Source organism: Malaya genurostris, chromosome 3 (assembly GCF_030247185.1).
Source record: "Malaya genurostris strain Urasoe2022 chromosome 3, Malgen_1.1, whole genome shotgun sequence".
Classification (NCBI taxonomy): domain Eukaryota; kingdom Metazoa; phylum Arthropoda; class Insecta; order Diptera; family Culicidae; genus Malaya; species Malaya genurostris.
The window spans coordinates 255,088,204-255,111,633 of NC_080572.1; the positions used below are offsets into that span (position 1 = coordinate 255,088,204).

The following is a 23,430-nucleotide window of genomic DNA, read 5'->3' on the forward strand; positions in this document are numbered from 1 at the left end:
GTGCATTTTGGCACCTGCAGATCGTTCAGCATCCGTTCGGGAATGCAGGACGATTTATTTCATTATGTTTTGTGCTGTTTTCCCACCACACCCAATTCCCATTTCCCTTCCATGTTCCTTTTATCCTTCCCTTCCCATCAGGAAGTTGATGTTCTGATAACATAGGTACAGGGTTTCATTAAGTAAAAAGCATTCAAACGGAGAGGTTGTTTTCCAAGACGAAGACAACTGTAAGCTGCAAATAGATTGGTTGGTTGGTGCTAATCGCAAAGGCTGCTGCAAAGCCAATATTCGAAGCGATTTCAGTTTCATAAGTACCTGAAATAGTGGAACTCACTTCACTGAGAAAGATGGCCTAACCGATTTGAGAACTGTTTCATTTTGTAGATTACACTAGTTCATGCACTAGCTTTCATGTTTTTCAAAAATCAAACAAAACTGTTTGAAGAATACATATTTTATATGAGAATAAGAGAGATATGAGAAAGGCATCATTACACATCTAGGTGGATAAAAACAAGTTTTACTTAATTTCGTGTGATTTTTTGTGCTAAATTCAGAATTCTACTTTTTCTGAACTGTTTACTAATAGAAAATTCAAATAATTTTCGAATTCTATACATTCCGAAATAATTCTAAGTTTGTGATATTTAAATTTTAATATTCTATCGATTATAATTGATGTTGTTTAGGATAGCGGGGAATTTAAGATATATGGTTTGTTTTTAATTGCTTGTAAAACATGAATCAAGCAATATTTTTTTTTAATTGTAGTTGGTTTCTTTTGCCATGGGTTAGTATATGAAATTCATATATTTTACGTTTTATTTCTTATTGTACAAAGCCATTGAAATAATTTAAAATTTTTATGTGGTCGCAAAATTTATTTTATTATTAAAAAAAACAAATCTACGTCTCTTTGAAACAGATGAAATCAAAACGGATTCCAATATTTTCACTTTGATTTGCAGAAACGTTGGAACGCAATATATATCAGAATCTACCGATTTTTTTAGATTTTACGGAAAATCTAAAACAAAAAACCTAATTTTTAGTAGTTATCAATTCCGTTTGGGTTGTGCATAAAAATTGGTTAGATATTTTGTCCAATACAAAAACATAGTTATTTTTATAGTTTAGGTATATTTACCAAAATTTTTAAGATTTTCAGTGAAATCCAAGTTTCAGTTTTTTGTAAATTTTGTTCATAATAAATTTCCAACTAAAATAATAAAAAAATATGTGTCATAAAATTTCAAAGTTTTGATTTGTTTTTTTTTTTTGGCAAAATTTTCCCAATAATAGAAATTCTCTGTACTTGTACCAAATTTCGATTCTTTAATGTTTTCTTTTGATTGTGCAGGAATGGTAGTCGAGCGCAAATTGTAGCTGGTATCACTAGCAATCGAATGCTGTGTAAAAATATATAGGTCATCGCTTTGAATTTCGAGATATTTACGATCATTGTGAAAAGTCTCATCTTTTCTTAGGTCATCTATCTACAGTTTTCATTATAACTTTGGGCAGACAACTCTATTTTTAGTTTTTTTCCAGTGCATTTTATTTGTGGAAGTAGTACCTTTCCAATGGTGAACAAAATTTGAAGATCGGTTGACTAACAACTAAGTTATGACTCGGTAAAGTTGAAGTATTCAATATTTTCTATGCGACGTTTATGCCGAAGGAAAGAAAATTGGAAAGCAGATAGGGTATATTGAGCGCGTGAAAAAAACTTGGAACTTCAAATTTTCATTGGTTTTTTCTTTACCAAAATGCTTTTCTTTACCAAAATACTCCTACAAAATGCTTGAATCAATCTACGAACTTCACAAAATTCGAGGGTGTAAAATTTTTTCAGATTCGTTGAAAAACAGCTGAGCTATGACAGCTCAAAGTTACCGTTCCAACTTTTTTTGAGGCTTGGTATTTGGAGTGTTAATAAATTAATTCATGTGAAAGATAAATTCTTTATTTTTACCTCTGTATTTATATATATATATATATATATATATATATATATATATATATATATATATATATATATATATATATATATATATATATATATATATATATATATATATATATATATAGATTTATTTCCAACTTAAATTAGAAATTCTAGATGGCTAAAAATGATTTGTTGTAGATTTTTCAATTCATGAATGAATTTGAACATTGAATTTTTTATTTTTTTGTGTTCCGCCTTATAATTGTACTGATACAATTATGCAAGTGACGCATTGAAAGTTGACAAAACTCACACAATCAATCAACTAGTACGTACGATTATCGATATTGATGTGTTCAAAAAGCATGCCAGTTTCATTCGTATCCATGGCATCCGGCAATGTCTCTGACATTGCTCTCCGGTCTTTTTTAAATCACTTCTAAATAGATTAATGATAATTTAGATTATATAAAAAAGCGTACTTTCCCACACAAAAATTCTTCTGAAGGCATGAAAGCTACACAATCAACTCCTGAAGCACAAATAAAGGTTTGATATGATTGGGACTATGCATCGTGTTGATTGCACTTTGGAATATTCTCTAAAAAATCGAACATAAACTACTCTTTTAAATTTCAGATTATCTGAGATCTGAGCCAGAACTCAAACTGAGCAAAACATGTTCCTAATATCGCATGTATGTTTTACAGAATCTGGGACAGTTTCTGACCACTTTCGCCCAGCTACGTGTGCTCGGGCTGGCCTACAACAGTAACCTGGAACTGATGGTCACGAATGCTGCCGACCAGCAGTCCTTCAACCAGCTGGACATGCGGCGCGTCACCTATGGCAATCAACCGACGGCGGATGTGCTGGTGAAAAACTTTGAAAGCTACGAAAAACGTTTCCGCGATTCGATCCACCGGTATGCCTTGCTTTCCTTGGTAAAATCCAACGAAGAACCCTGGAAGGCCCGCGGAGACGAAATGATCAACGTTGAGGTGTATCTGTACTCGATCGTGTACGCCGATCGGAGATCCCAACGACTGTCGACCGGTTCGAACTCAGACGACGGAGGTATTTCGAAAATTTCCGACTTTTCCTACAAGTACTACGTCAGGAAGTCACTGTCGTCGAGTTCCCTGTGTGCACCGCCACCGGTTCAGTTGCATCGAGGTGGTAGAAATTATGACGAAAAGAATCCCCTGAACCGTTTCTTGCGTTACTGTTGGCCACTGAAGAACAACTTTACGGATGCATTCGCAAAACAAGGAAGCAGCGGCACTGGCCGCGGAAGTGAGTCTGACGACTATCATGGCGGCTGGGGTCCGGACGATGATGACTACTCCATGTTGGCTATTAGAATGAAGATGAATGAACTGGATGCACTGGGTGCGGGTGTAGACTGTGGAGGAGGTACTACCGCTCATGGTGACACCACCAGTAGCACCAGTAATAGCGGTAATGATAACCAACTAGTGCCTGAATGTGAAGGAACAAAGAAATCGTCGTCCGATCAGAGCTCACGATTCGAGGAACCACCCTCGGATGACGAGTCGGTCGATCAGAGTTTTAACTCGCACCAATTTTGGTACATTAGTCCCGAACTGCCACTTGATCTCGACTTTATCGATGATGACACGACCGGTGATAGCGTGAAAAAATCCGATATAAGCAATAATAATGCCGTTAGAGCTTCCACACCAATGATTTCTACCCCAGTGCCCATCGCACGGACAGAACTAGAGTACCAGGAGGACAACAAGAACAACAATTCCAAACTAGCATCGGAAACTGCTGCAACATCGGCGGCGGCGACGGCGGTTCCGGCAGCTGCAGCAGTTGGGGTCACAGTTACACAGGAAACCGATCCCGCTAATGATAGCGATTCGTCCTACGGTAGTATTAATAACAATTCGGAAGCAGATAAACTGGATACCGATGTGGAGCGCTACTGTTCCGATCTCCAGCAACAGCAAAAGCACCCGCCAGCGGTCGGCGGTGTCGGTTATCATCAGCAAATGGAAGCTGTAACCGTAGGAGTGGGAGCACTTGCCATCGGTAAGGAAGGTGAACGCCTGAAAGACATCATCAAATGGCAGAACGAAGAAGTTGAATGGAATCTACTGGAAGATTTCGTTCACATGAAAAACATCAACAAGGAACTGTGCTTCGAATGTGCTTTCAATTTCCCGGCAATTGTGTTGACCTTTGGAGAAAAGTGAGTTAATCGTTGAATAATGAAATGCTTAGGTTCACTTAATTTTTTCCCCGTTTTTTTTCTAACTCAGATTCTGGCCTATCTTAAGCAGTCACTTCTTTGCCCTGTGCAATGACATCCAGAACACAGTTCGTCGGACGATGGCCGCTTCGATCAGCAAGGTTGCACTGATCATCGGACGTGAACAAGCCACGCGAGATTTGGTGGCCCCGTACACCGAGTTTCTGATGGATTCGGATGAAATCAAAATCGAAGTGGTGAACACGTTGGCAGAATTCCTCAATGTTATCGACGGCAGCGAACACGAAACGCTGATGGACCAGCTCAGTTTGTGTTTGCAACAGCCACTGAATCTGATGAACTGGCGGTTCCGGGAAGCAATTGCCCGGCAGATTGTGCAGCTCGTTAGGATGCACCACAAGATTCGGAAGGAGAACTGCCTGCTGTACCTGACCGGATTGGCGATGCGACTAATGATCGATAAGTATGATTTTGTACGGAAAGCTGGAGTTGATGCGGTAGGTTCTTATCTTGTGTGCATCGAAATAATAATTTTCACAGCTTGATATTTTCTTTTTTTCCACAGTTTGTTGAATGTGCCCAAGAGTTCCAGAAGAATGGTTCCGTGTTTAAGTTCTTCACAGAAAATTTTGCTCACAGTACCAATTGGCGTCGTCGGCAAACCTACATAATTACTGCAGGAAAGATGGTAAGAATCACAACATCATCAACTTGGTGGATGATCCTAACCCGGATCTTTTTTCTAGCTGGAAACTGGCAGCGTAGAAGTTGAAACGTTCCGTAAACATGTGCTTCACAACATTCTGGGACTTGTGGGTGATGCCGTGCCTAACGTGAGAATTCAACTAGGAAAGTTCCTTAAAGATATAGTTCTTCCACACGGTAAGTTCTGAAAGATCCGAAGTTCCTCCGAACTATTTAACTAAAACGCATTACATACTCCTTCCAGCAAGCTTTTCCTCCGCCTCACCAGACACGAATGCCATCGAACAGGCTCTCACTAAACTGCGCTCCGACCCGGATCGGGATGTGCGCGGTCACACCGATGGCTACCAGAGTCCGGAAGATGAATCGATTGCTGTCGGTGCGCCGGAAATGACTGCCACTGGATCAACCATAGATTCCGGCTCGAGCTCCTCTACTTCATCCACCTCATCATTGTCGTCGCCTCCACCACCACCACATCCCGTTTCCAGTTTGATGGAAGATATAGAAGATGCAAGGGAACAGCAGCATCAACAGCAGCAGCATCAACAACAACAACAGCAGTCTGGTTTTCCAATTTTGAGCAATGACACGTGGTACTTCGATACAAACCAGCAGCAAGAGTATGAGTTTTGAAAGATAGCATCGCTTCTAAATCGTTATTTCTAAACAACAACTCTTGCGAGAGAGCAAATCAATCATCCACCAGAAATAGTTTTCTAGTTTTCATGCTGATGCGTTCCGCAATGTTTCCATCCGATTTTCGATTGAGATTTAATTGTTAATAGTTCGGCTGAATTGTAGTAATACTGATTAGCTAAATATCTTTTAACTAGAATCAGACTGTTTGAACAGACATGTTTTTAAAATTGTGTATTAGCTCAGACACTGTCAGAAAGTACAATTTTGAGATTTGAAGACGTAGCAATGGACAAATAAACAAAGGATTCAATGTTAGTTTACAGCACTACAACACTATCGATTCAAATCTAGACTGTATTTCTTATAATCCAAAAAAAAGCACGTGCATCCGACGCACTCGTCGAAAAGAGACAGCAGTAGGAAAATGGCAAATTACTGATAAATCGGTTCACAAATATTAGTTTATTGCGTTATTATATAATTAAAATATCAAGTAGTAAATAGAAATATGTCCACACAAGAAGTAATGCGATGCAATTAAAAAGACTTTACCTAGGCAAAGTGTGAAAGTGAAAGATAAACAAATATATTGTAGTTTAATTGATATGGTATTGTTCGTTCACTCTACAAAAGAACATTCCTTCGGGGCACGGGAGGGTAATACAGTTCAAGATATACTACAACTTGTAGTATTGTTTTTCCTATGACTATTCTGTAATTAACACATCTACATGTATTAATTATCAATACTGGGGTCATTAATCGCACCAACGAAAAGAAAAACAAATTGAAGAAGCCACATAAATCGAATAGAGAAAATTTATGATGGTTTTCGTCGAAAAACACTGTTGGCTTGGATTGTTCTGGGTTCTTCACTTTTGATCAAAAGGGTAATCTTTTAATAGAGCTTCATTACCATATCCGCTCGAAAGTGTAATACCAGAGCTACCAGTTTTCTTCAATGGAAAACTACAATACTATGTTGGATACAAATATGCGGAAACAAAAAAAATTGAATTTCAAAAAATGAATTTTTAGTACTATCACGAAACGGAGACGAGTCTGGTTGTTCTCAAATTCCAGAAGCACACTGCTGACACCTATTTCCGTATAGCAGAGACTTGCTATAAAAGTTTAATGCTGTTTGAATTAGGGCGTAATAGAATTCTCAGGTAATATGTAATAAAGTTCTTTATTCGAATTTATAATGAATTCAATTTAAAATTCAACAATTACGATTCCATTGTTCGTTATTTGATTTTTTGAACTATAAGAAATATGTATATGGGACAGTTGGGGCATGTTCAGGAGTATTCTAGTTCTAGATGCATAATTTATGTCAGTTAAAATTTAAATCTAGAAATTAGCAAAATTAACTGACAGCCCCAGCAGCGTTTTATCTGTTTCAAATATAGGGAAAATAGAACGGCAGCGTATACCAGTTTTAAATTTGACAGTAGAACTGTTCGAATAAATAAAACTTAAACGGCTTGCTGGGGAAATGTTTGTTTCAGTTTCAATTATATTATAGACTGAATCTTGCAGCTGCTGAATTTGCTCTTAGACTTGGAACGGAAGTATTAACATGTTCACATGAGCAGCATGTCATGTCGAAGTGTGCACATATGATCGAAATGATATCGTTTAACGAACTCTAATATTCTATGATAAAATCAAAATTATGATTGTTTATTGTCACCAGAGATGCAAGGTGAAAATTTCAAATATCTGCAGACAGGGTTTAAAAAGTCTGTAAATGTGAAAAAAAAAATCTGCAGTTAGCAAGCATATGCCTTGCTGGCAGCAATTTTTCTATTAAGTATGACACGCAAAACTGATTTGGCGAGCAAAAAAAAAAGGTCGCGGCAATTTCATAAGTCTGTAAATTTGGACGAGAGTCTGCGAAAAACTCGATTTTCAAAAGTCTGCACAACAAAAAATGTCTGCAGCACTATGCCCAAAATCTGCAGATTTATAGACAAATCTGCAGATCTGGCATCTCTGATTGTCACTCTCAAAGTGACCCACTTGTACGCGGCGGGCAGATTTCCCCCCAGACGGCTGGCTGTGTCTGCCAGCCATTTTTGCCGGAATTCTGCCAGAATTCCGGCAAAAGTCTGGCAACAATGCAACAACCGTTTCCGGCAGAGAATTTCGCCTAGCGGTTATTAACGGTTCTTTTCTGTCGGATTTTTGCCATACAAGATTGGCAGAACCGTTTTAAATCGGTTCTACATTTTAAGCGTCTTGGTTTTATTTTTTTCTATAAAAGATACATATGAAAGGCAGTAAGTTATTGCCCTTCATATATACTAATCATGGAAAATGTTATTGCCAATAACATTACTTTCTCACTACCAAACATACCCATATTTCAATCTCATTTACCTCGTCTCAAGATTCGTTTTTTGTACGTACATGCGGGATTGACGAATATAAAATGAAGTCGAATAAAAAATAGAAAAAAGAAAAAGGAGGGAAATAAACAAGACACGTACAACGAGATAATGACGCAATTTCGCCTGGACAATTTTGACAGCAGCCATAATGCAGCCAGCCTTCTGACGGTTGCCAGAATTCCTCACCATCGGGGACGTTCATAAATGAGTGCGTTCAATGCCATTATCCGTGTTGCTAGTTGCGATTTTTAACAACTCGACATGATATCGTACATGATATCCCGGATATCATGCTAAAAAGGTGATCAATTTAGTTTTGCATCGATGAAGGTTTTCAATCAAAATTTCGATTCAACCCATGTCTATTCCATGTTACTATTGATTTACACCTCGTGTAAATTTCATTATTTCTTTCTGTGTAGATTCAAATGAAAGGACTTAGGGTATGTTTAGAATATTGATCCTGTAACCAACGTTCAGCAAAGACATTCACCCCGACTCTGAATTTCATTCAAATCACATTATTTCGATCGAATGCGAAATTTTGCATTCTGTATCCCGATCGTTCGAGTTTCCCATACAAAAGCATCACTCGATCGAATAACAGAATGCAAATTATCAAATTCGATTGAAGTAATCCGATTCGATCGAAATACGGAATAGGGTTGATTGTTAGAGCAAATTCAGTAGCTAGATCTATATATGTAGCTAGAAGATCTATAAATAGAGCAGAAACTGGAACAAACGTATCCTTAGCAAGCCGTTCTTGTTTTATTTATTCGTAAGAGCCTGTGACAGTTTCTCTTTGTTTACTTTCTCTTCTATCAATTACCAAGAGGTTTCCACGTTTTGTCACTCAACTCTTTGCATAAAATGATACTCGAAACTTTCGACTTTCAAACAAAACTGTGAGTTCCAAGAGAATCTTTATAATCACATCACAATAATCGAAAGAGAAAGTAAACAAAGAAGCACTGTCACTTGCTCTTACGGCCTTCCGAAAAATCAACCGAGAAATGCAAGCGGTGCTAGAATTTTTATTATACAGACTCTAATTGAGGTTTCTTTGCCTGGTGAAAAATGAAAAGCGACCCTAGTAAAAATGAATGACCAATACGTTTCCTGATGAAAACAAAACAATATGTATAAGCGATTCACACGTCACATCAGGCGACTATCACCGTCATGGGACGGTTACGGAACCACAACATGAATTGTAAGCTTCTTATGGAGACACACAATGTCAAGTTCACGGAACATTTTGACGTTCAGTACGTAAGTAATATCCGGCTAAAAATAAATTAATTTTGACGTCGACCAATGTTGATTGATAGTTTCAATCGTGTTTAATGCATGTGTTTCCTGATGAAAACAAACTAATCTCATTTGCATTTGTGATTGTAAGTGTGTTGTCAAGAAGGCTAATAGAAGACAAACACGAGAAATGGTCCTAAGTGCAAATAACAGTTTCTCTGTTTACTTTCTCTTTGGAGTATTACGGTCTAATCAGCAATCTTTCCATCTAACACTTCACATAGGATAATAGCAAAAACTATTAACTTTCGATATGCACTGTAGAATTTGTTGGAAATTACTGGAATTTGCCGTAATAAATGGAACAGAACGTAAACCAAGAGAAACTGTCATTTGCACTTGGGACCTTTTTTAATGTTCATCGAGAATAGTAACAGATCGGCGAATACTTCGAATACCGGCAGTTGCCAAACTGGTTGAGAAATATAGATATCCACTCGTTCGGTTATCAGCAGGTTATTAAATTTAGCAACGCTCTCCAACCGTATTAATCGTTTCTATTTTCACGCATTGCTAGAATGACAACCGCCGGTGTGGAAACGAGGTTGAGCTTCAGTAACCGTGATATGCACAACCGGTGCAGAAATGAGTGTTTAAGTAAAATAGTAACGCAATGGGTAATCATATAATAGACACGCATTTAGCTTCCCACTGGTGGGCATGGCCTTAGGGAGCCAAACGAACCGTCAAATTCCGATGCTAGAGCCAGAGTTACCATATTCACAGATTTTTCTGTAAAACCACCGATTTTTTATTTTTTTATTTTGCCACACAGATTCTGTGTCACAAAACAGATTTTATCAAAATTCACAGATTTCTACGGTAGAGTTTTGTAATGTTTTTCCCAAGTCATGATCGAAAATATGCAACTAAGATGGGACACAGATTTGTCAAGTTGAAACACCGATTTTAAAATGGTAACTGGCAAGAGCATGGGAATTCGACGGTTCGTTTGGCTGCCTAAGAAATATTCGCCAGTCTGTTACTATGAGAGTCTGTAATAGGCACTTGTTTGTAGTTTGTCTAGTAATTTATTAAATCATAATTGCTTTTAATATCTGTTGAATTAATATTTTAATTACAAGGAATGAGAGTCTGCTATAATTTGTCTATCTGTGTCCAATTTTCATCCCGTAAAAGAGATCACTTATCCCACCTGCAGAATAAGGGCCACTGGAAGGTGTGGTGCCAAAATTTACTGAGTGTATTGACTCTGAAGACGTTGAAACTCCCTTAATTGGGTAAAAATTATAGTGCTATGAAAGATGAAATGTTTTTATTATGAAATGAAAAATTTACCTTTAAATTCAGAAATGAATCGGAAGAATTGCGCTGCAAAAAAAGTTAATTGGTTTAGTTGTCATAGTAATAAGAAACTTGACACTTACACTGCTGGAAGTTCTCTTAGATCTGTCACTGTTTATGCTTTCCGAGTTGCTCTCGAAAAAGTCCGTTTGACGCTTGTTACGATCTCTTTGTAGTTTCGGTGTGATCTCCGGGGATGAATCAACTTGTTTCCGAAGCGCATCTTGCATACTGCGCCGTTGCGCACGCACTTTGATATATTTTTGTTGATATTCGTAGATCTTCTGCCGCAATATTTGTTCAAATTGTTCGGTTTTTTCAAGTTTTTCTTCCTTAAGGTATTGCGTAATTGAAGTCATATTATTGAATATTGACGGTGACATTAAAATAGTTCTTACGGTTGCAATCAGCTGAGAAATGAGATGTTGTTTTTGCTTTTTCTGGAAATTTATGGAAGTAGAAGCTAGCTCTATAGACTTTGAAGTATTTGGAGCATAGAGAGTTTTGACTTTATTATCCATCTACGAAAAAGACAATTTCATTGAGATGGTCTAATCTGTACTGCAAATATTATTACAAACCGCATTGCATATTTCTACAAATTTAATCCCTTGCCTTTTGCATACAGGGCAAATCGTTCCGCGATCTTAAAGAGTTTTTATGTTCTATCCTGTTGGCATTACATAATTTATTTTTATACTTACTGCTTTGAGCCATGCAATCCTTACAAAACACATGGAGACAAGAAAGCTGGTAAAATTTGCGATCCTTCCGATAGAATAAATAGTAACACAAATTGCAGTGAATCCAGAGTGTTGAAGCCATTTAAAGTTGTAGTGATTTAGATTATATTTTCAACAACATTATTTATTATAATTATATCCAACGATCATTCGCACGTGTCTGATTTAAAATAAACAATAATTTCTATACTTCGTCTGGACAAGGATAGTGAGAATTTAGAACAGTTCAATCATGCTTGTTAAAACTCGCTGGGCAATGCAAATCAGCTGATGAATATCGATGAACATTTTGAGAAATCCCATTTCCCAGCTCTGTTGCACAACTATGATATTTTCAGTGTTAGAAAAGGATGAGCAATCCATTCCATCAAGTATACCAACACTAGTCGAACGGGTGAACTAGCTGAGATGCTTGTGTGAGTTATGCTTTCTCTTGTGGTTTCCAATAGGGGTGTTCGAACTTTTCGCCTTAAATGTTCAACAACTTAATGATTAATGTAGCAGATGTGAATGAAAGGCTGACATTTGTTTCATGTATATCAAATTAACGCAATTCACTTCTCATGTACTATTGTAGATGGCATCTATAATAGAATATGAAAAGATTTCATGTTTTGACTATTGTTCGAAGTTGTTTTTGGTTCATGACAGTTCATCTGAAATTTATGAGCACTACTGTGTACAGTTTTGACACTTGATGGTGGTGTTAATTATAAAATTCTTATCTTTGCCATAAGTCGGGCAAGAATAATTGTTCGAAAAATAATCGACTTTTTTGGACATATCTACTTAATCAAACCGAACATTCCTAGTTATGAACAAAAGTGCACAATTTTTGCGTAGAAAGGAAATTCATCGTTCACCGTTGTCTAGAAAAGCAACTTAATTATTTGCAGTTAAGGTTAGTTGAAATTGGGAAATCTACTTCACAAGATTTTACGCAGTTCTCAAGTGTTGAAAAGTGTTCAGAACTAGAATCTATAATAAAAAAATTGAAGTGGAAAAGTGTCGCGCCATTTTTTCAATCGCCATCAACTCAGAGTTTATTTTGCACTCGTAAGCAACAGAGTCACAACACAACGGGACAGAAAAGGCAGTACTAATTTCAGCGTATTCTGAGCACAACTGCAGCGCAACTGCATTCCATCACTGATTCTTAGTCCTTGAATTGGAAAAAATGAATGAAAATTTATCAAAAATATGTCGAATATGCCTCACTGAGGGCTCAAGAAATATATTTCAAAAAATTGTGAGCCATGATGCTCTGTACAATGTTTCTTCTCTGAATCGGATGTCGGAAAAATTGCGCTATGTAACGTTATTAAAGGTAAGTTGCACAAAGAAATGTTCAATACTAGTCCAAGTGATGTTATCCTTGATTTTAGATTGATGAAATGGAAAACTTGCCACCAATGATATGCGATTTGTGCATTGTACAGTTGAATGTGGCATATAATTTTAAACGACAGGCAACTGAATCAGATACAAAATTGCGTCAATATATGATCGAGAATGGTATCGGTATAATGAAGGACCCGTTTTCTCTCCCTCCACCGCCTGCACGGGCCATAGCGGATAATCGGGGAACCCAACGTAGCAGTTCAATTTCATCTTCGTCAGTAATGGAAATCGCTTCGACAAAGGAGAGCAGTAAACCAGTGCGAGTACTGCCTTTTCGAATCAAAGTTGAAAGTCCAGAAACGGTAGAACCATCATCAGAAGCTGATGTCCTGTCCAATTCTCCAATTTCGCCTGCCAGTACAGTCACTGCAACAGTCCCAGAAGCGGGCAACATTACGAAAAACGCAGCTGACAGTGCTAAGAAAAAGAATCAGTCTCTCTTGATTTCTATTGACTCTTCGCCTGCTTCCAGCAAAGGAAGTTTAGATTCTAGTGGACGTGACAGTGCAATGGTCGTCATTAATAGCCAAAACGTAAGCTTGCAAGGAGATGAAGACTACGTACAAACCATTTTGGGATCGTCCGGAGAAACAAGCATTGGTGCTGAAGAAAGGAAAGACTTAAATAGCGTACAATTAGAAAGCCGTGTGAAAAAAGAAGATAATGCCAACAAAGCGAAAAAGCAACCTGACAAGATACCCTATAGCAATAGCAAACGAATGCAAACTTTACTTTCATCCCTTACTATCGATATGGTAAACATTTCTACTAGCACTAAATCCAAGCTCAGAGCTCACCCTCGAAAATCTATAAAAGTAGTAGAACAGAAACAGTTGGACGACATTTCAACGAAAAAAACATCGAATTCCTCCTCATCTAATGTAAGCTTGATACGGCGACATTCGCTTGATAGCGTACTGCGGAATCACGGTTCCAAAGAAAGAAGGAAAAGTCACCGTCCAGTAAGGTCTGATGAAACACCGCGAAGAAATCGTTCCATTCGCACATCAGCACTGTCGGCGTTGATAAGTCCGAGTAAACTACGGTCGTTGCGCGAGAAAATCCGCGAGGAACGCGACAGGCAAAGCCAAGTAACTTGCAGTAAAGAAGTGCAAAATAACTCGAAGCGACGGCGAACCGTTCCGGATACGATGTTGAGAAATAGATCTAAAATTGATGTGAAAGTAGATTCTCGTATTAGAAAGTAGGAAACCATGCTATCAGAACCATATCTTTAAGTAAATGTAGGGTAATCCGCATTAGATTCGGCTATAAATAAGATACTTTAAGTCCAATATATAGTTGTTATTTTGATGCCTTGAAAAGAAAGCAAAATAAAAATTTAGGATTAAAAAAACAGTTGCAGTTGTCAAGTTTTGGAATTCAGAAAATCATTCAAGCATATTCTATATTTGAACTTATTTTTAACATTAAGATATCGTTGAATTACGTTTACATAATTTAAAATCGTTTAAAGAGGCGAGGCATAAATTCTAATTTGTAAATGTAGAATTACCATTTGAAAATAAATGAGTGAAATTAATTGAGAGCTGTTGTTTATTTACACCTCAGGTCGGTAGTTCCACTTATGAATCGGCTACGAACGTGTCTAAAGAAGAAGGCCATGCTTCGCGTCGGAATGAAGTATCAACCTTTTTCAAGAAAAATAATAAATGGCATCATAAATGTAATACATCAGTGTGATAGCATAAATCAAGTAAACCTAGATTTCTCGCTGTGCGGAGACACTGACAGCACCTCTAGTGGGAAAGGGGTGTACTTTTTGCCATTAGCTGCTGTCCTAAATAAAATATATCTAGATCTGTAATAATAGTATAATAGTAATGTAGTTGAAAGCCCGTGACACCAAAAGCGCCGTCTGGTGAGAAATGGGTGCGTAAATGCTCTTAAAATGTATGGTTAAAGTTACCTGCGCATTTAACACAACCACAGTATCTAATGGAAAAAAGTACACCTGCTTCTCACTAGAGGTTCTGTAAGTGACTCCGTACAGTAAGAAATCTAGGTTTATTTGATTACTGTGGTTGTGATAAATGCGCAGGTAACTTTATACATACATTTTAAAAGCATTTACGCACCCATTTCTCACCAGACGGCGATAATAATGTATTTAGTTACAAATGTAACTCAATGTTGCTTTCTCGGTTACCGGTTAACTAGACTATAAGCTTAAAACCAATATTTCATTAGAAATTTACCAATGCATTCCAGCTATTTTGAATCAGACCCCTATTATGAACATGTGGTCATTTCTATTTTTGTACACTTTTCGAAGTGTATCGTCCTGAGAATTTAAACTTTATGCATGTTAGGTGTATCAATATGTTACTCAACGCTTTGTAATATCGTAAAGCACCCACAGTTCATCGCCAGTAACGATTCGATGCAAAAAAACCTTTTCTTTTGTGCCTTTGGAGTAGTTATTCGTAAGTGAAGAAACGGTCTTTGCCTTCAATTCATACGGCATCCAATTGCCTACCTTTCGGCATATTGGTTTTAGGTGTTTACTAATGGCTGGCTGTGTAACTTTGAGTGATTTTGCAAGTTCTTCTTGCATTTGTGATGGGTCTTGATCGAGACACTCCTCCAGTTCTTTATCTTTAAACTTTGTTGAGTTTTGGCACGTTACAATGAGTTTTGGCACGCTCAGCTAGTGCATGGTCATCAAACTCTTCCACCAAAATACGATGAGTTTTGCTGGATTTTTTCTTCATATTGAAAACATGAAGAACAAATCCCCGCAAAAACAAACAAATAAAAAATACGATATTTTCTTAGTAAAACGAAACATTGTTGTTTACGCTTTAGTTAAATGGCATATTTTGATCCTGAAGCTGTATAATAGTAGCTTTCCAAAACAAATGTATTTATCCGGTTTTTGCATTCAAAGTTTTTACCAACTGTCGCGTACGTACGTATATTTATATCATTCATGTAAAATTGCAGGTACTTCCGGAACCGGAATCCGGGAACCAGTATATTCGAAGATTCGATAAAAGGAATTGGGATCCATTTTTGAGTCTATGGTCGTGAACCGAAAACCGGGAATCAGGAAGGAGTTTAGCAATTTCATTTGAACCAAAGATTGTTAAAATCAGTCACGCCATCTCTGAGAAAAGAGAGTAAGTAATTTGAAATAGTAAATATTTTGTAGTTCCGGAACTGGCAGTCGGATTCGAACAAAATTCCGAAAATTTGTATGGAGTTACAAGACTTTTCATTTGAATCTAAGTTCATGAAAATCGGTTAAGCCATCTCCGAGAAAAGTGAGTGAAAAAAATGTTACATACACACACATACAAACATTTTGCGTACTCGACGAATTGAGTCGAATGGTATATGACACTCGACCCACCGGGCCAATGCGGTGGCTAAGTGTTGTCCTAGCAAAAGTTTAATTACAATGTATATAAATCAACTTAAAGTGAAGTGATTGATCGAAACAGTTATTTTGAGTGATAGTGCCGTTGTGTTGTGTGTGTTGATAAGTGAAAAGTGTTATTTATTGAATATTGCTGATTCGCGAAACTAAAAAAACGCCCAAGTGACAGAAGCGCCATCATTGTCATTGTCGGTGTTCAGATTCAGATGCAATGTGTGAAAATTTACAAGTAAATCGTGTGATTGAAACTAAAATTCAAAAATTGGAAGAAGGATACTGGTAAGATCGTTCCTTTGAGATATTTTTTCTTAATTACAATCTTGTTATATTTATCCTGACTAAAAATCAGGCTAGACTAAACTTCAAATATATTATATATCAATTTGGATCACTTTAACGAATTCAATACAAATCGAATAAGACATCACCGTAACACCATCTCGTGACGGAAAAGGCTATTAGTTCAGTCATGTTTAATAGTTTGCGTTTAGCGTGCACCCAGAAGTGAAACGTCAAAAATAATTGAGCATGATGCCTACATAGAGGTGTGAACATTTTCATATTTAAATGTTTTTTTTTCTAACGAAAGTAAATATCGCATATAAACTATATAGAATTACGCTCTTTTAAACCTATCGTCTTCACTTTCAAGAGTTATGAAGTAGTATTTAACTTTGCTCATGAATGTTATGAATAGTGCTGAAAAGACGAAACCTATAGGCTGTGAAGCAATGTTTGGCAGATCACTTCTGATATATGAAACAAAATTAAAATTAAATGAACGGTGTATTACAAGTCACTTTGATTGCGATATTTTTTTTCATTGCGTTCATGACATTGGATTTAAATTAGCTGCACATTATCTTTTCTCTCAGGGAAAGTTAGAATGTAAAAGAAAATTGTAATTTTTTCTAAATTGTCTTATGAATTAAAAGTGCTGTGAACTGTTTTGCGAAAAGTTTAAACTTTTAGTCAAAATTTGAAATTTTGATATTTATTTTCTATAAAGTAATTGAATTTCATTCAACAGACGAACCATTCCAAAAGTCGACAAATAGAAAGTTTGTTTAGCACTGAAAAAATGTTAACAGATAGTATGATAAGTGCAATACAGTAAGCAAAAGAACAAGTTATACTTATTACTTTTACTTCAATTGGTAGCTCTCGTTGAGGCGAATTACGGTTTATTCATATACTAAATTGTTTTGTTTTGAAGCATTTATTTATTCTGATTTTTTCGTGCGGTGTATATCGAGAAATATTCCATATAAGGAGTGTATCGAAAATAAGCTATCCACAATTTTTTCTTTCAAATTATGATAAAAAACGATATTTTATTCAAAATAAAAATTTATCCTTTATTGTACGAGGTTAAACTTGAGCATAATGAAAACCGGATGAAATTTATGTTATTCCTTCACGAATTTTCAAACTTTTGATCGAACGCTCTTCATCAAGTTCCGGACAAATGTTGCATCGCATTTCTTGGACGCTTGAGCCCAAATTTTTTTGAACTCCTGCATATTCTCAGTTGCCTTACCAGTCTTTTTGAAGACCCTCTTCATGATTGCCCAGTAACGTTCGATGGGTCGAAGCTGAGGGCAATTTGGGGAATTGATATTTTTCTCAATGAAATTTATACCCTTTTCCGCAAGCCAATTGAGAGTGGTTTTGGCAGAGTGAGCCGACGCTAAATCCGGCCAAAACAGTGGAGGTGTGCTATGCTTCTTATGTAAAGGCAGCAATCTCTTCTGAAGACACTCAGATGGATAGATTTCTGCCTTTAGAGTTCCGGTAGTGGAAAAACTGGTTGACTTCAAACCGCATCGCTCACATACTCCCCAACGACGACAGTAAAGTATTGTGGACCTGGAAGGTTTTTTGAGTCCTCCTTTACATAAGTCTCATCGTTCATCAAAACGCATGCATCCGGACACTGCAAAAGACGCGAATACAATTCCCGGGCACTTGTTGCTGTTCACTTCTTCTGTTCTACACTTTGTTTCGAGATTTTCTGCTTCTTGTAGGTCTTTAGGTGATTTCGCCTCTTGACACGCTGGATCATTCCGACACTCGTTCCTGCTTTTTTTTTTTACCAAATCACGTATTGACATTGATTTGTTTTTCATGATTAGAGATACAACTTTCTGGTCCAGTTTCGGGTTGGAAGAACCGGATTTTCTGCCTCTTCCTGGTAGCTCATCCAAAGAATAGTGTTCCCCAAACTTATTAATGATGGTTTTAACACTTGCATGATGAATTCCAAACTGCTTCGCCAATTTTCGCATAGTAATTCCCTTCTCACTTAGCCATGTGTCCAGAACCTTAATTTTCACTTCCTTTTAAATACGCGACTTTTTGAAAACGCACAATTTCAACCGCACAAACAAGTATACAAACGAAATCTGACAGCCAAACGCACAGCATGCTGTGATCTGAGCAATAAAAACCATCACAAATACATGCGTACAACACAAATGTATGTGGATAACTTATTTTCGATACACTCGTTATTTAAAGTTGTTTGGTTCAGTGTACTGATTGAGAAAACTGTCATATGTGCATTAAAAAATTGCAGTGCATTATAGTAACCTTTTGTCAAAGCATTTTACTGTGATGTCCCTCGTGAATCGCAAGAGTGATCCATATTAATATATAAAAGGTGATTTTTTTGAGGTTAGGATTTTCATGCATTAGTATTTGCTCAGATTTTTTGAGGTTATGATTTTCATGCATTATTATTTGCTCAGTATGCTCTGACATTTCATCATGAATAGACTTACTAACGAGCAACGCTTGCAAATCAGTGAATGGGCCCTAGAAAAGTTGGCAGAAAATCCGCTTTTTTATCGACAAATTTTGTTCAGCGATGAGGCTCATTTCTGGTTGAATGGCTACGTAAATAAGCAAAATTGCCGCATTTGGAGTGAAGAGCAACCAGAAGCCGTTCAAGAACTGCCCATGCATCCCGAAAAATGCACTGTTTGGTGTGGTTTGTACGCTGGTGGAATCATTGGACCGTATTTTTTCAAAGATGCTGTTGGACGCAACGTTACAGTGAATGGCGATCGCTATCGTTCGATGCTAACAAACTTTTTGTTGCCAAAAATGGAAGAACTGAACTTGGTTGACATGTGGTTTCAACAAGATGGCGCTACATGCCACACAGCTCGCGATTCTATGGCCATTTTGAGGGAAAACTTCGGAGAACAATTCATCTCAAGAAATGGACCGGTAAGTTGGCCACCAAGATCATGCGATTTGACGCCTTTAGACTATTTTTTGTGGGGCTACGTCAAGTCTAAAGTCTACAGAAATAAGCCAGTAACTATTCCAGCTTTGGAAGACAACATTTCCGAAGAAATTCGGGCTATTCCGGCCGAAATGCTCGAAAAAGTTGCCCAAAATTGGACTTTCCGAATGGACCACCTAAGACGCAGCCGCGGTCAACATTTAAATGAAATTATCTTCAAAAAGTAAATGTCATGTACCAATCTAACGTTTAAAATAAAGAACCGATGAGATTTTGCAAATTTTATGCGTTTTATTGTTTAAAAAAGTTCTCAAGCTCTTAAAAAATCACCCTGTAGTATATTTGCTAAACTTTGTCGATTATTCGGGGAACGTTCCATCTATTCTTTTTCGGGTTAAACGCTAAGTTTAAGATGCGCGCGTGAAGTTTATAACCTTGCAGATATTTTTTTTGCGACAAGGATGGATGTAAATATAGTTTAGATTGCGAGGAGGATCCATTCGTTTTTTAATTTATTTTTTGGTAAAATGTAGATATCAACACGATAATGTATGTAAAATGTAAATATCGTATTACGGCTCTCTCTCTGTTGCAAAAAAAACAGAACACAATCAATTAAATATATGAATTGATAGCGAACCTTCCGACAGCCGGCTGTTCGGAGTTTTATGAGTTTCGGAAGTATTCTCGGTAGCCGGCTACCCAGAGCATTAAACACATGATAATATTATAAGTAATGAGTAGATTATTTACCAAGATAAATTCTGGTCATTTACTCGTCCCACTAACACCACTCTTTTCCTGGGACACTTGTGGTGATGCAGAGAATTCATCGGTCACTAGTAGCAACAATTGTTGAACTAACATTCCTTCCCTTCCCATATTGACCTGCATGGGCGTGACTTCAACTGGTTTCTGATCAATCACGGGAAACTCACGGGGGTTAAGTAAGCTAAGCTAGCACACGTTATTACACTTAAATGACTGTAACCTATATGAAACAAATTCAAAGAATTATTTGAAGACATGGCAACGTGCGTGATAACTGAAATGTAACCTGAAAAGCGTAAGAGGCGGAGCTTGTGCGAATTATCGATTGTTGCCAAACAAGTTGTCAGAAACGAATATTTGATTTGATTTTATATCTGTCACATGGAAACAAAAAATATACGTTTGTGTCATGTTACAATTTGTTGATGTTTTTTCCATTATGACCAAATATTGGCATCCGATAATCAATACTAAAATGTATAGAATCCAAGATTGTGTAAACTCATTTGATCTATTAAAAACTTATGTGCTATCCGATATTTATGGTGAAATTAATCATTATACTTATTGAAAACGTTTGCGCCATCGATAATGTTAGGTTTTAGAGCATCGACATACATTTAATATTCTTATTTTCATTCCCTTACCTTATCTAACAGCTATAGTCCTGGGGCTATGTATATTATCATTCACATCATATGCAACTTGGTGCTAAAAAGTCAAAATGTGTTCAGATAGAATTTTTATTAGTGATTATTAGTAGTGTTTCATCGATCAAAGTTAAAACAGTTTACCAAACGCAATGAAAAAATTGCATTTTGTGAAATCTGATGAATATTGTATTCATTGATTATAATGGCTGCCATTTGCATAAGATTTCTAACCATACATTGTCGTGACGAAGTGTTCAGATATTCTTTGGTAGAGAGATGACACATTCCAAAAAATAAAGTTTGTTTTGTATAAATACCGGCAAGAACTCTTCAGAATTTCAGTTGCTCTTCGTATTACCACAGGCTCAGCTATACATTTTTTGTAGAATTGAGAGATTATTCTCTACTTATTGATTCAATATTATTGTCCGGGACAATGTACGGAAACTTTAAATCGTCACTGCATTGGTTTTTGTTTGTTGAATCACAACGAATACGGTAATCGATATGAAATCATTACTCGACTTTGTCTTGTAGTGTGTGACATTTACATTGTCAAATTTTGTTGCGGTAACCAGTTTGTGACCAAAGACAGTTAATGCGAACATGTCGTAAAAGTTACGTCGGAATTTATTGTAACTTGGTATGAGGAGTTGTGAGTTCGTAACATTATTTTTACTTCATTGTCACCATCATAATCCGACTTGTTTCATTGTGTCTATCATGCGATCATTATGCAGCATGAGTTACAGGTTCCACTTGGGGCTAAGCTAACGGTAAAATTTTTTTTAAACATTTCATGCATTCCCAAAGAGGTTACTTTGCGACCCTACTAATATGTAGAGTTGATATCGCGACCGTAGACAGTGTTTATACATTAAGCCCATTTTGCGCATGAAAATGTGAATCAAGATTTCCGATTGTGAATCAAAAAACCGAACAGGGTGAATTAAAAAATTGGATAACAAAACTTGCGATTACTTTTTAAATTGTATATTACACAAAGTAGCAGCAGTAATTATGCATACGCGCTCTTTTTATTGCGCTGAGACGAATTCTCATTCTCAGAAGACAACCATGCACAGGCGAAGAACTTGAGCTGCTCCCACAAAAACTTGTTCGTACACGGCAGAAATGAATGTACAACGCTTCGTACGTACGAGGTTCGGGTGCTCCAGTTGCATTAGAATAGGCATTACAACCTGTGCTAATTAACCTTCCGATAAGTCCTCGTTCACAATACAATTTTGTAAGAATGTTAAAGGATACATTTTTTGGCAATTGTGTTTTCTGAGACTTTTTTTTCCATAAATACGTTTATTATTTTCTGAGACTTGTTTAAACACTTTCTTGGCGTACAGCACAATGGTTAATAATTGGGTTTTCAAAACCGGGGAAAAGTATCTGTAACTATTCAATCATTCTTAAGCTTTTTCATTTACTTCTTGGAAATCCTGGTGCAATCTTGTTCAACACCACCTCAAAGTTTATTTAAAATTGTTTGCGTGGTCGTACATAAAAATCATTTAAATGTAATATGGAATTAAATATAGTAATAACGTTAGTAATTTTAATTATATTAAATTACTTTTTAAACCTGATAATATCGATAATTAGAATAATTCTTCACACTTTAATTGATTTGGATTCCGAAAAATATTTTATTAAACATATAATATCGAACTTTATTCGTCAAGATAAAAATATATTGATTTCTATACAATTAGATTAAATTCGTCATCAGCATTCAGTATTCAAAAGTCTTTTAGATCTAAAACACCCTGTAGGTTAAATAGTAGGTTCCAAGCGCATACGTTCAATTATTACAGCAAATGACTTTGAATCTGTTAGATAAAATACATAACATTCAATATGTGGAAAAAACACCCCGGAGTCGAGGGAAACGCGTAGAAAGTTTTCATTCAAAAAACAATACATTTGCTCTGAAAGCACCTGGTAAGATTTTATCCGGTTATTTCAATGTAAAGTTTTCTGCCCGGTTCTTGCACTAAAAATGGCTTTAAACGTTTTCTGCTCTGGAAAGCTCAAGTCCGGTTTTGGCACACAAAATATTAATTCGTATTCAAAACTTCAACTGGTTTCAACGATAAGTTGGACTCGTCACCCGTTCATATAACGCTCAATAACTTTTTGAATTATGCTATGTTTCGAACAGTAATAATTTTTTGATAAACAGCTTTGGAAATTAATGTTTTCATGTCATTTGAATCACGATGTAATAATCTAAAATTATAGCGATCTATACCTGCAAAATGGAACTGGTATCGATTAATTTTCACGAACTTAGATTCAAAACAAAGTTATCATTCATTGAATTTCATTCAGATCCAACTTCCGATTCTGCAATTCCAGAATTATGATGCTTTTAACATTTTGGTTATTCACTTCTTAGGATCAGAAAAACTCCACCAAAAAAATTAAAACTTATTTAACACAAAAAGGTTATAAATCTTCAAAACTGATCTCACACATACATTTCAAATTACCTTCTATGTCGAATATAAAAAAAATCAGAAATATATTCAAAACATGTGGCGAGTTTGATTTTTATGCTCATTTGATAGAACGTATTGCTGAGAATCTACGAATAGTTTAGGCTTCTTTTTTTTCTTCAAATTTTTGCATCT

The 23,430-nt window shown here is 36.5% G+C and overlaps 3 protein-coding genes across 7 annotated transcripts in view; 2 read left to right on the forward strand and 1 right to left on the reverse strand.

The window, feature by feature from the left end:
- LOC131437705 (serine/threonine-protein phosphatase 4 regulatory subunit 1-like) overlaps nucleotides 1-6,144 on the forward strand; it is a 474,879-nt gene extending 468,735 nt beyond the window's left edge. For all 4 annotated transcript variants that reach the window (XM_058607222.1, XM_058607223.1, XM_058607224.1 and 1 more), the window contains 5 exons: nucleotides 2,662-4,172; nucleotides 4,243-4,690; nucleotides 4,759-4,881; nucleotides 4,940-5,075; nucleotides 5,143-6,144. In XM_058607222.1, coding sequence (XP_058463205.1) covers nucleotides 2,662-4,172; nucleotides 4,243-4,690; nucleotides 4,759-4,881; nucleotides 4,940-5,075; nucleotides 5,143-5,534 — 2,610 coding nt within the window. In that variant the 3' untranslated portion in view covers nucleotides 5,535-6,144. The remainder of the gene's footprint in view (nucleotides 1-2,661; nucleotides 4,173-4,242; nucleotides 4,691-4,758; nucleotides 4,882-4,939; nucleotides 5,076-5,142) is intronic.
- Nucleotides 6,145-10,305: 4,161 nt separating this feature from the next.
- LOC131437246 (RING finger protein vilya) lies at nucleotides 10,306-11,931 on the reverse strand. 2 transcript variants are annotated; one of them, XM_058606471.1, is made up of 6 exons: nucleotides 11,263-11,931; nucleotides 11,140-11,204; nucleotides 10,957-11,079; nucleotides 10,642-10,890; nucleotides 10,553-10,585; nucleotides 10,306-10,485 (listed from the first exon to the last, which is right to left on the reverse strand). In XM_058606471.1, exons 1-6 carry the CDS (start codon nucleotides 11,381-11,383, stop codon nucleotides 10,363-10,365), a joined length of 714 nt encoding a protein of 237 aa, XP_058462454.1. In that variant the 5' UTR covers nucleotides 11,384-11,931; the 3' UTR covers nucleotides 10,306-10,362. The 2 variants fall into 2 exon arrangements, with proteins under 2 accessions (XP_058462454.1, XP_058462453.1); XM_058606470.1 differs by having other exon boundaries at nucleotides 10,642-11,079.
- Nucleotides 11,932-12,117: 186 nt separating this feature from the next.
- On the forward strand, nucleotides 12,118-13,999 carry LOC131437245 (uncharacterized). The gene is made up of 3 exons (XM_058606469.1): nucleotides 12,118-12,202; nucleotides 12,411-12,628; nucleotides 12,687-13,999. Exons 2-3 carry the CDS (start codon nucleotides 12,479-12,481, stop codon nucleotides 13,908-13,910), a joined length of 1,374 nt encoding a protein of 457 aa, XP_058462452.1. The 5' UTR covers nucleotides 12,118-12,202; nucleotides 12,411-12,478; the 3' UTR covers nucleotides 13,911-13,999.
- The last annotated feature ends 9,431 nt before the right edge of the window (nucleotides 14,000-23,430 follow it).

Coding starts and splice junctions, on each gene's coding strand:
- LOC131437246 (XM_058606470.1), bottom strand. CDS start 11,383: ATGGCTTCAACACTCTGGATTCACTGCAATTTGTGTTACTATTTATTC. Junction 11,205..11,262: donor GGATTGCATGGCTCAAAGCA/GTAAGTATAAAA, acceptor AAACTCTTTAAG/ATCGCGGAACGATTTGCCCT. Junction 11,080..11,139: donor TTGTAGAAATATGCAATGCG/GTTTGTAATAAT, acceptor TCTTTTTCGTAG/ATGGATAATAAAGTCAAAAC.
- LOC131437245 (XM_058606469.1), top strand. CDS start 12,479: ATGAATGAAAATTTATCAAAAATATGTCGAATATGCCTCACTGAGGGC. Junction 12,629..12,686: donor GCTATGTAACGTTATTAAAG/GTAAGTTGCACA, acceptor CCTTGATTTTAG/ATTGATGAAATGGAAAACTT.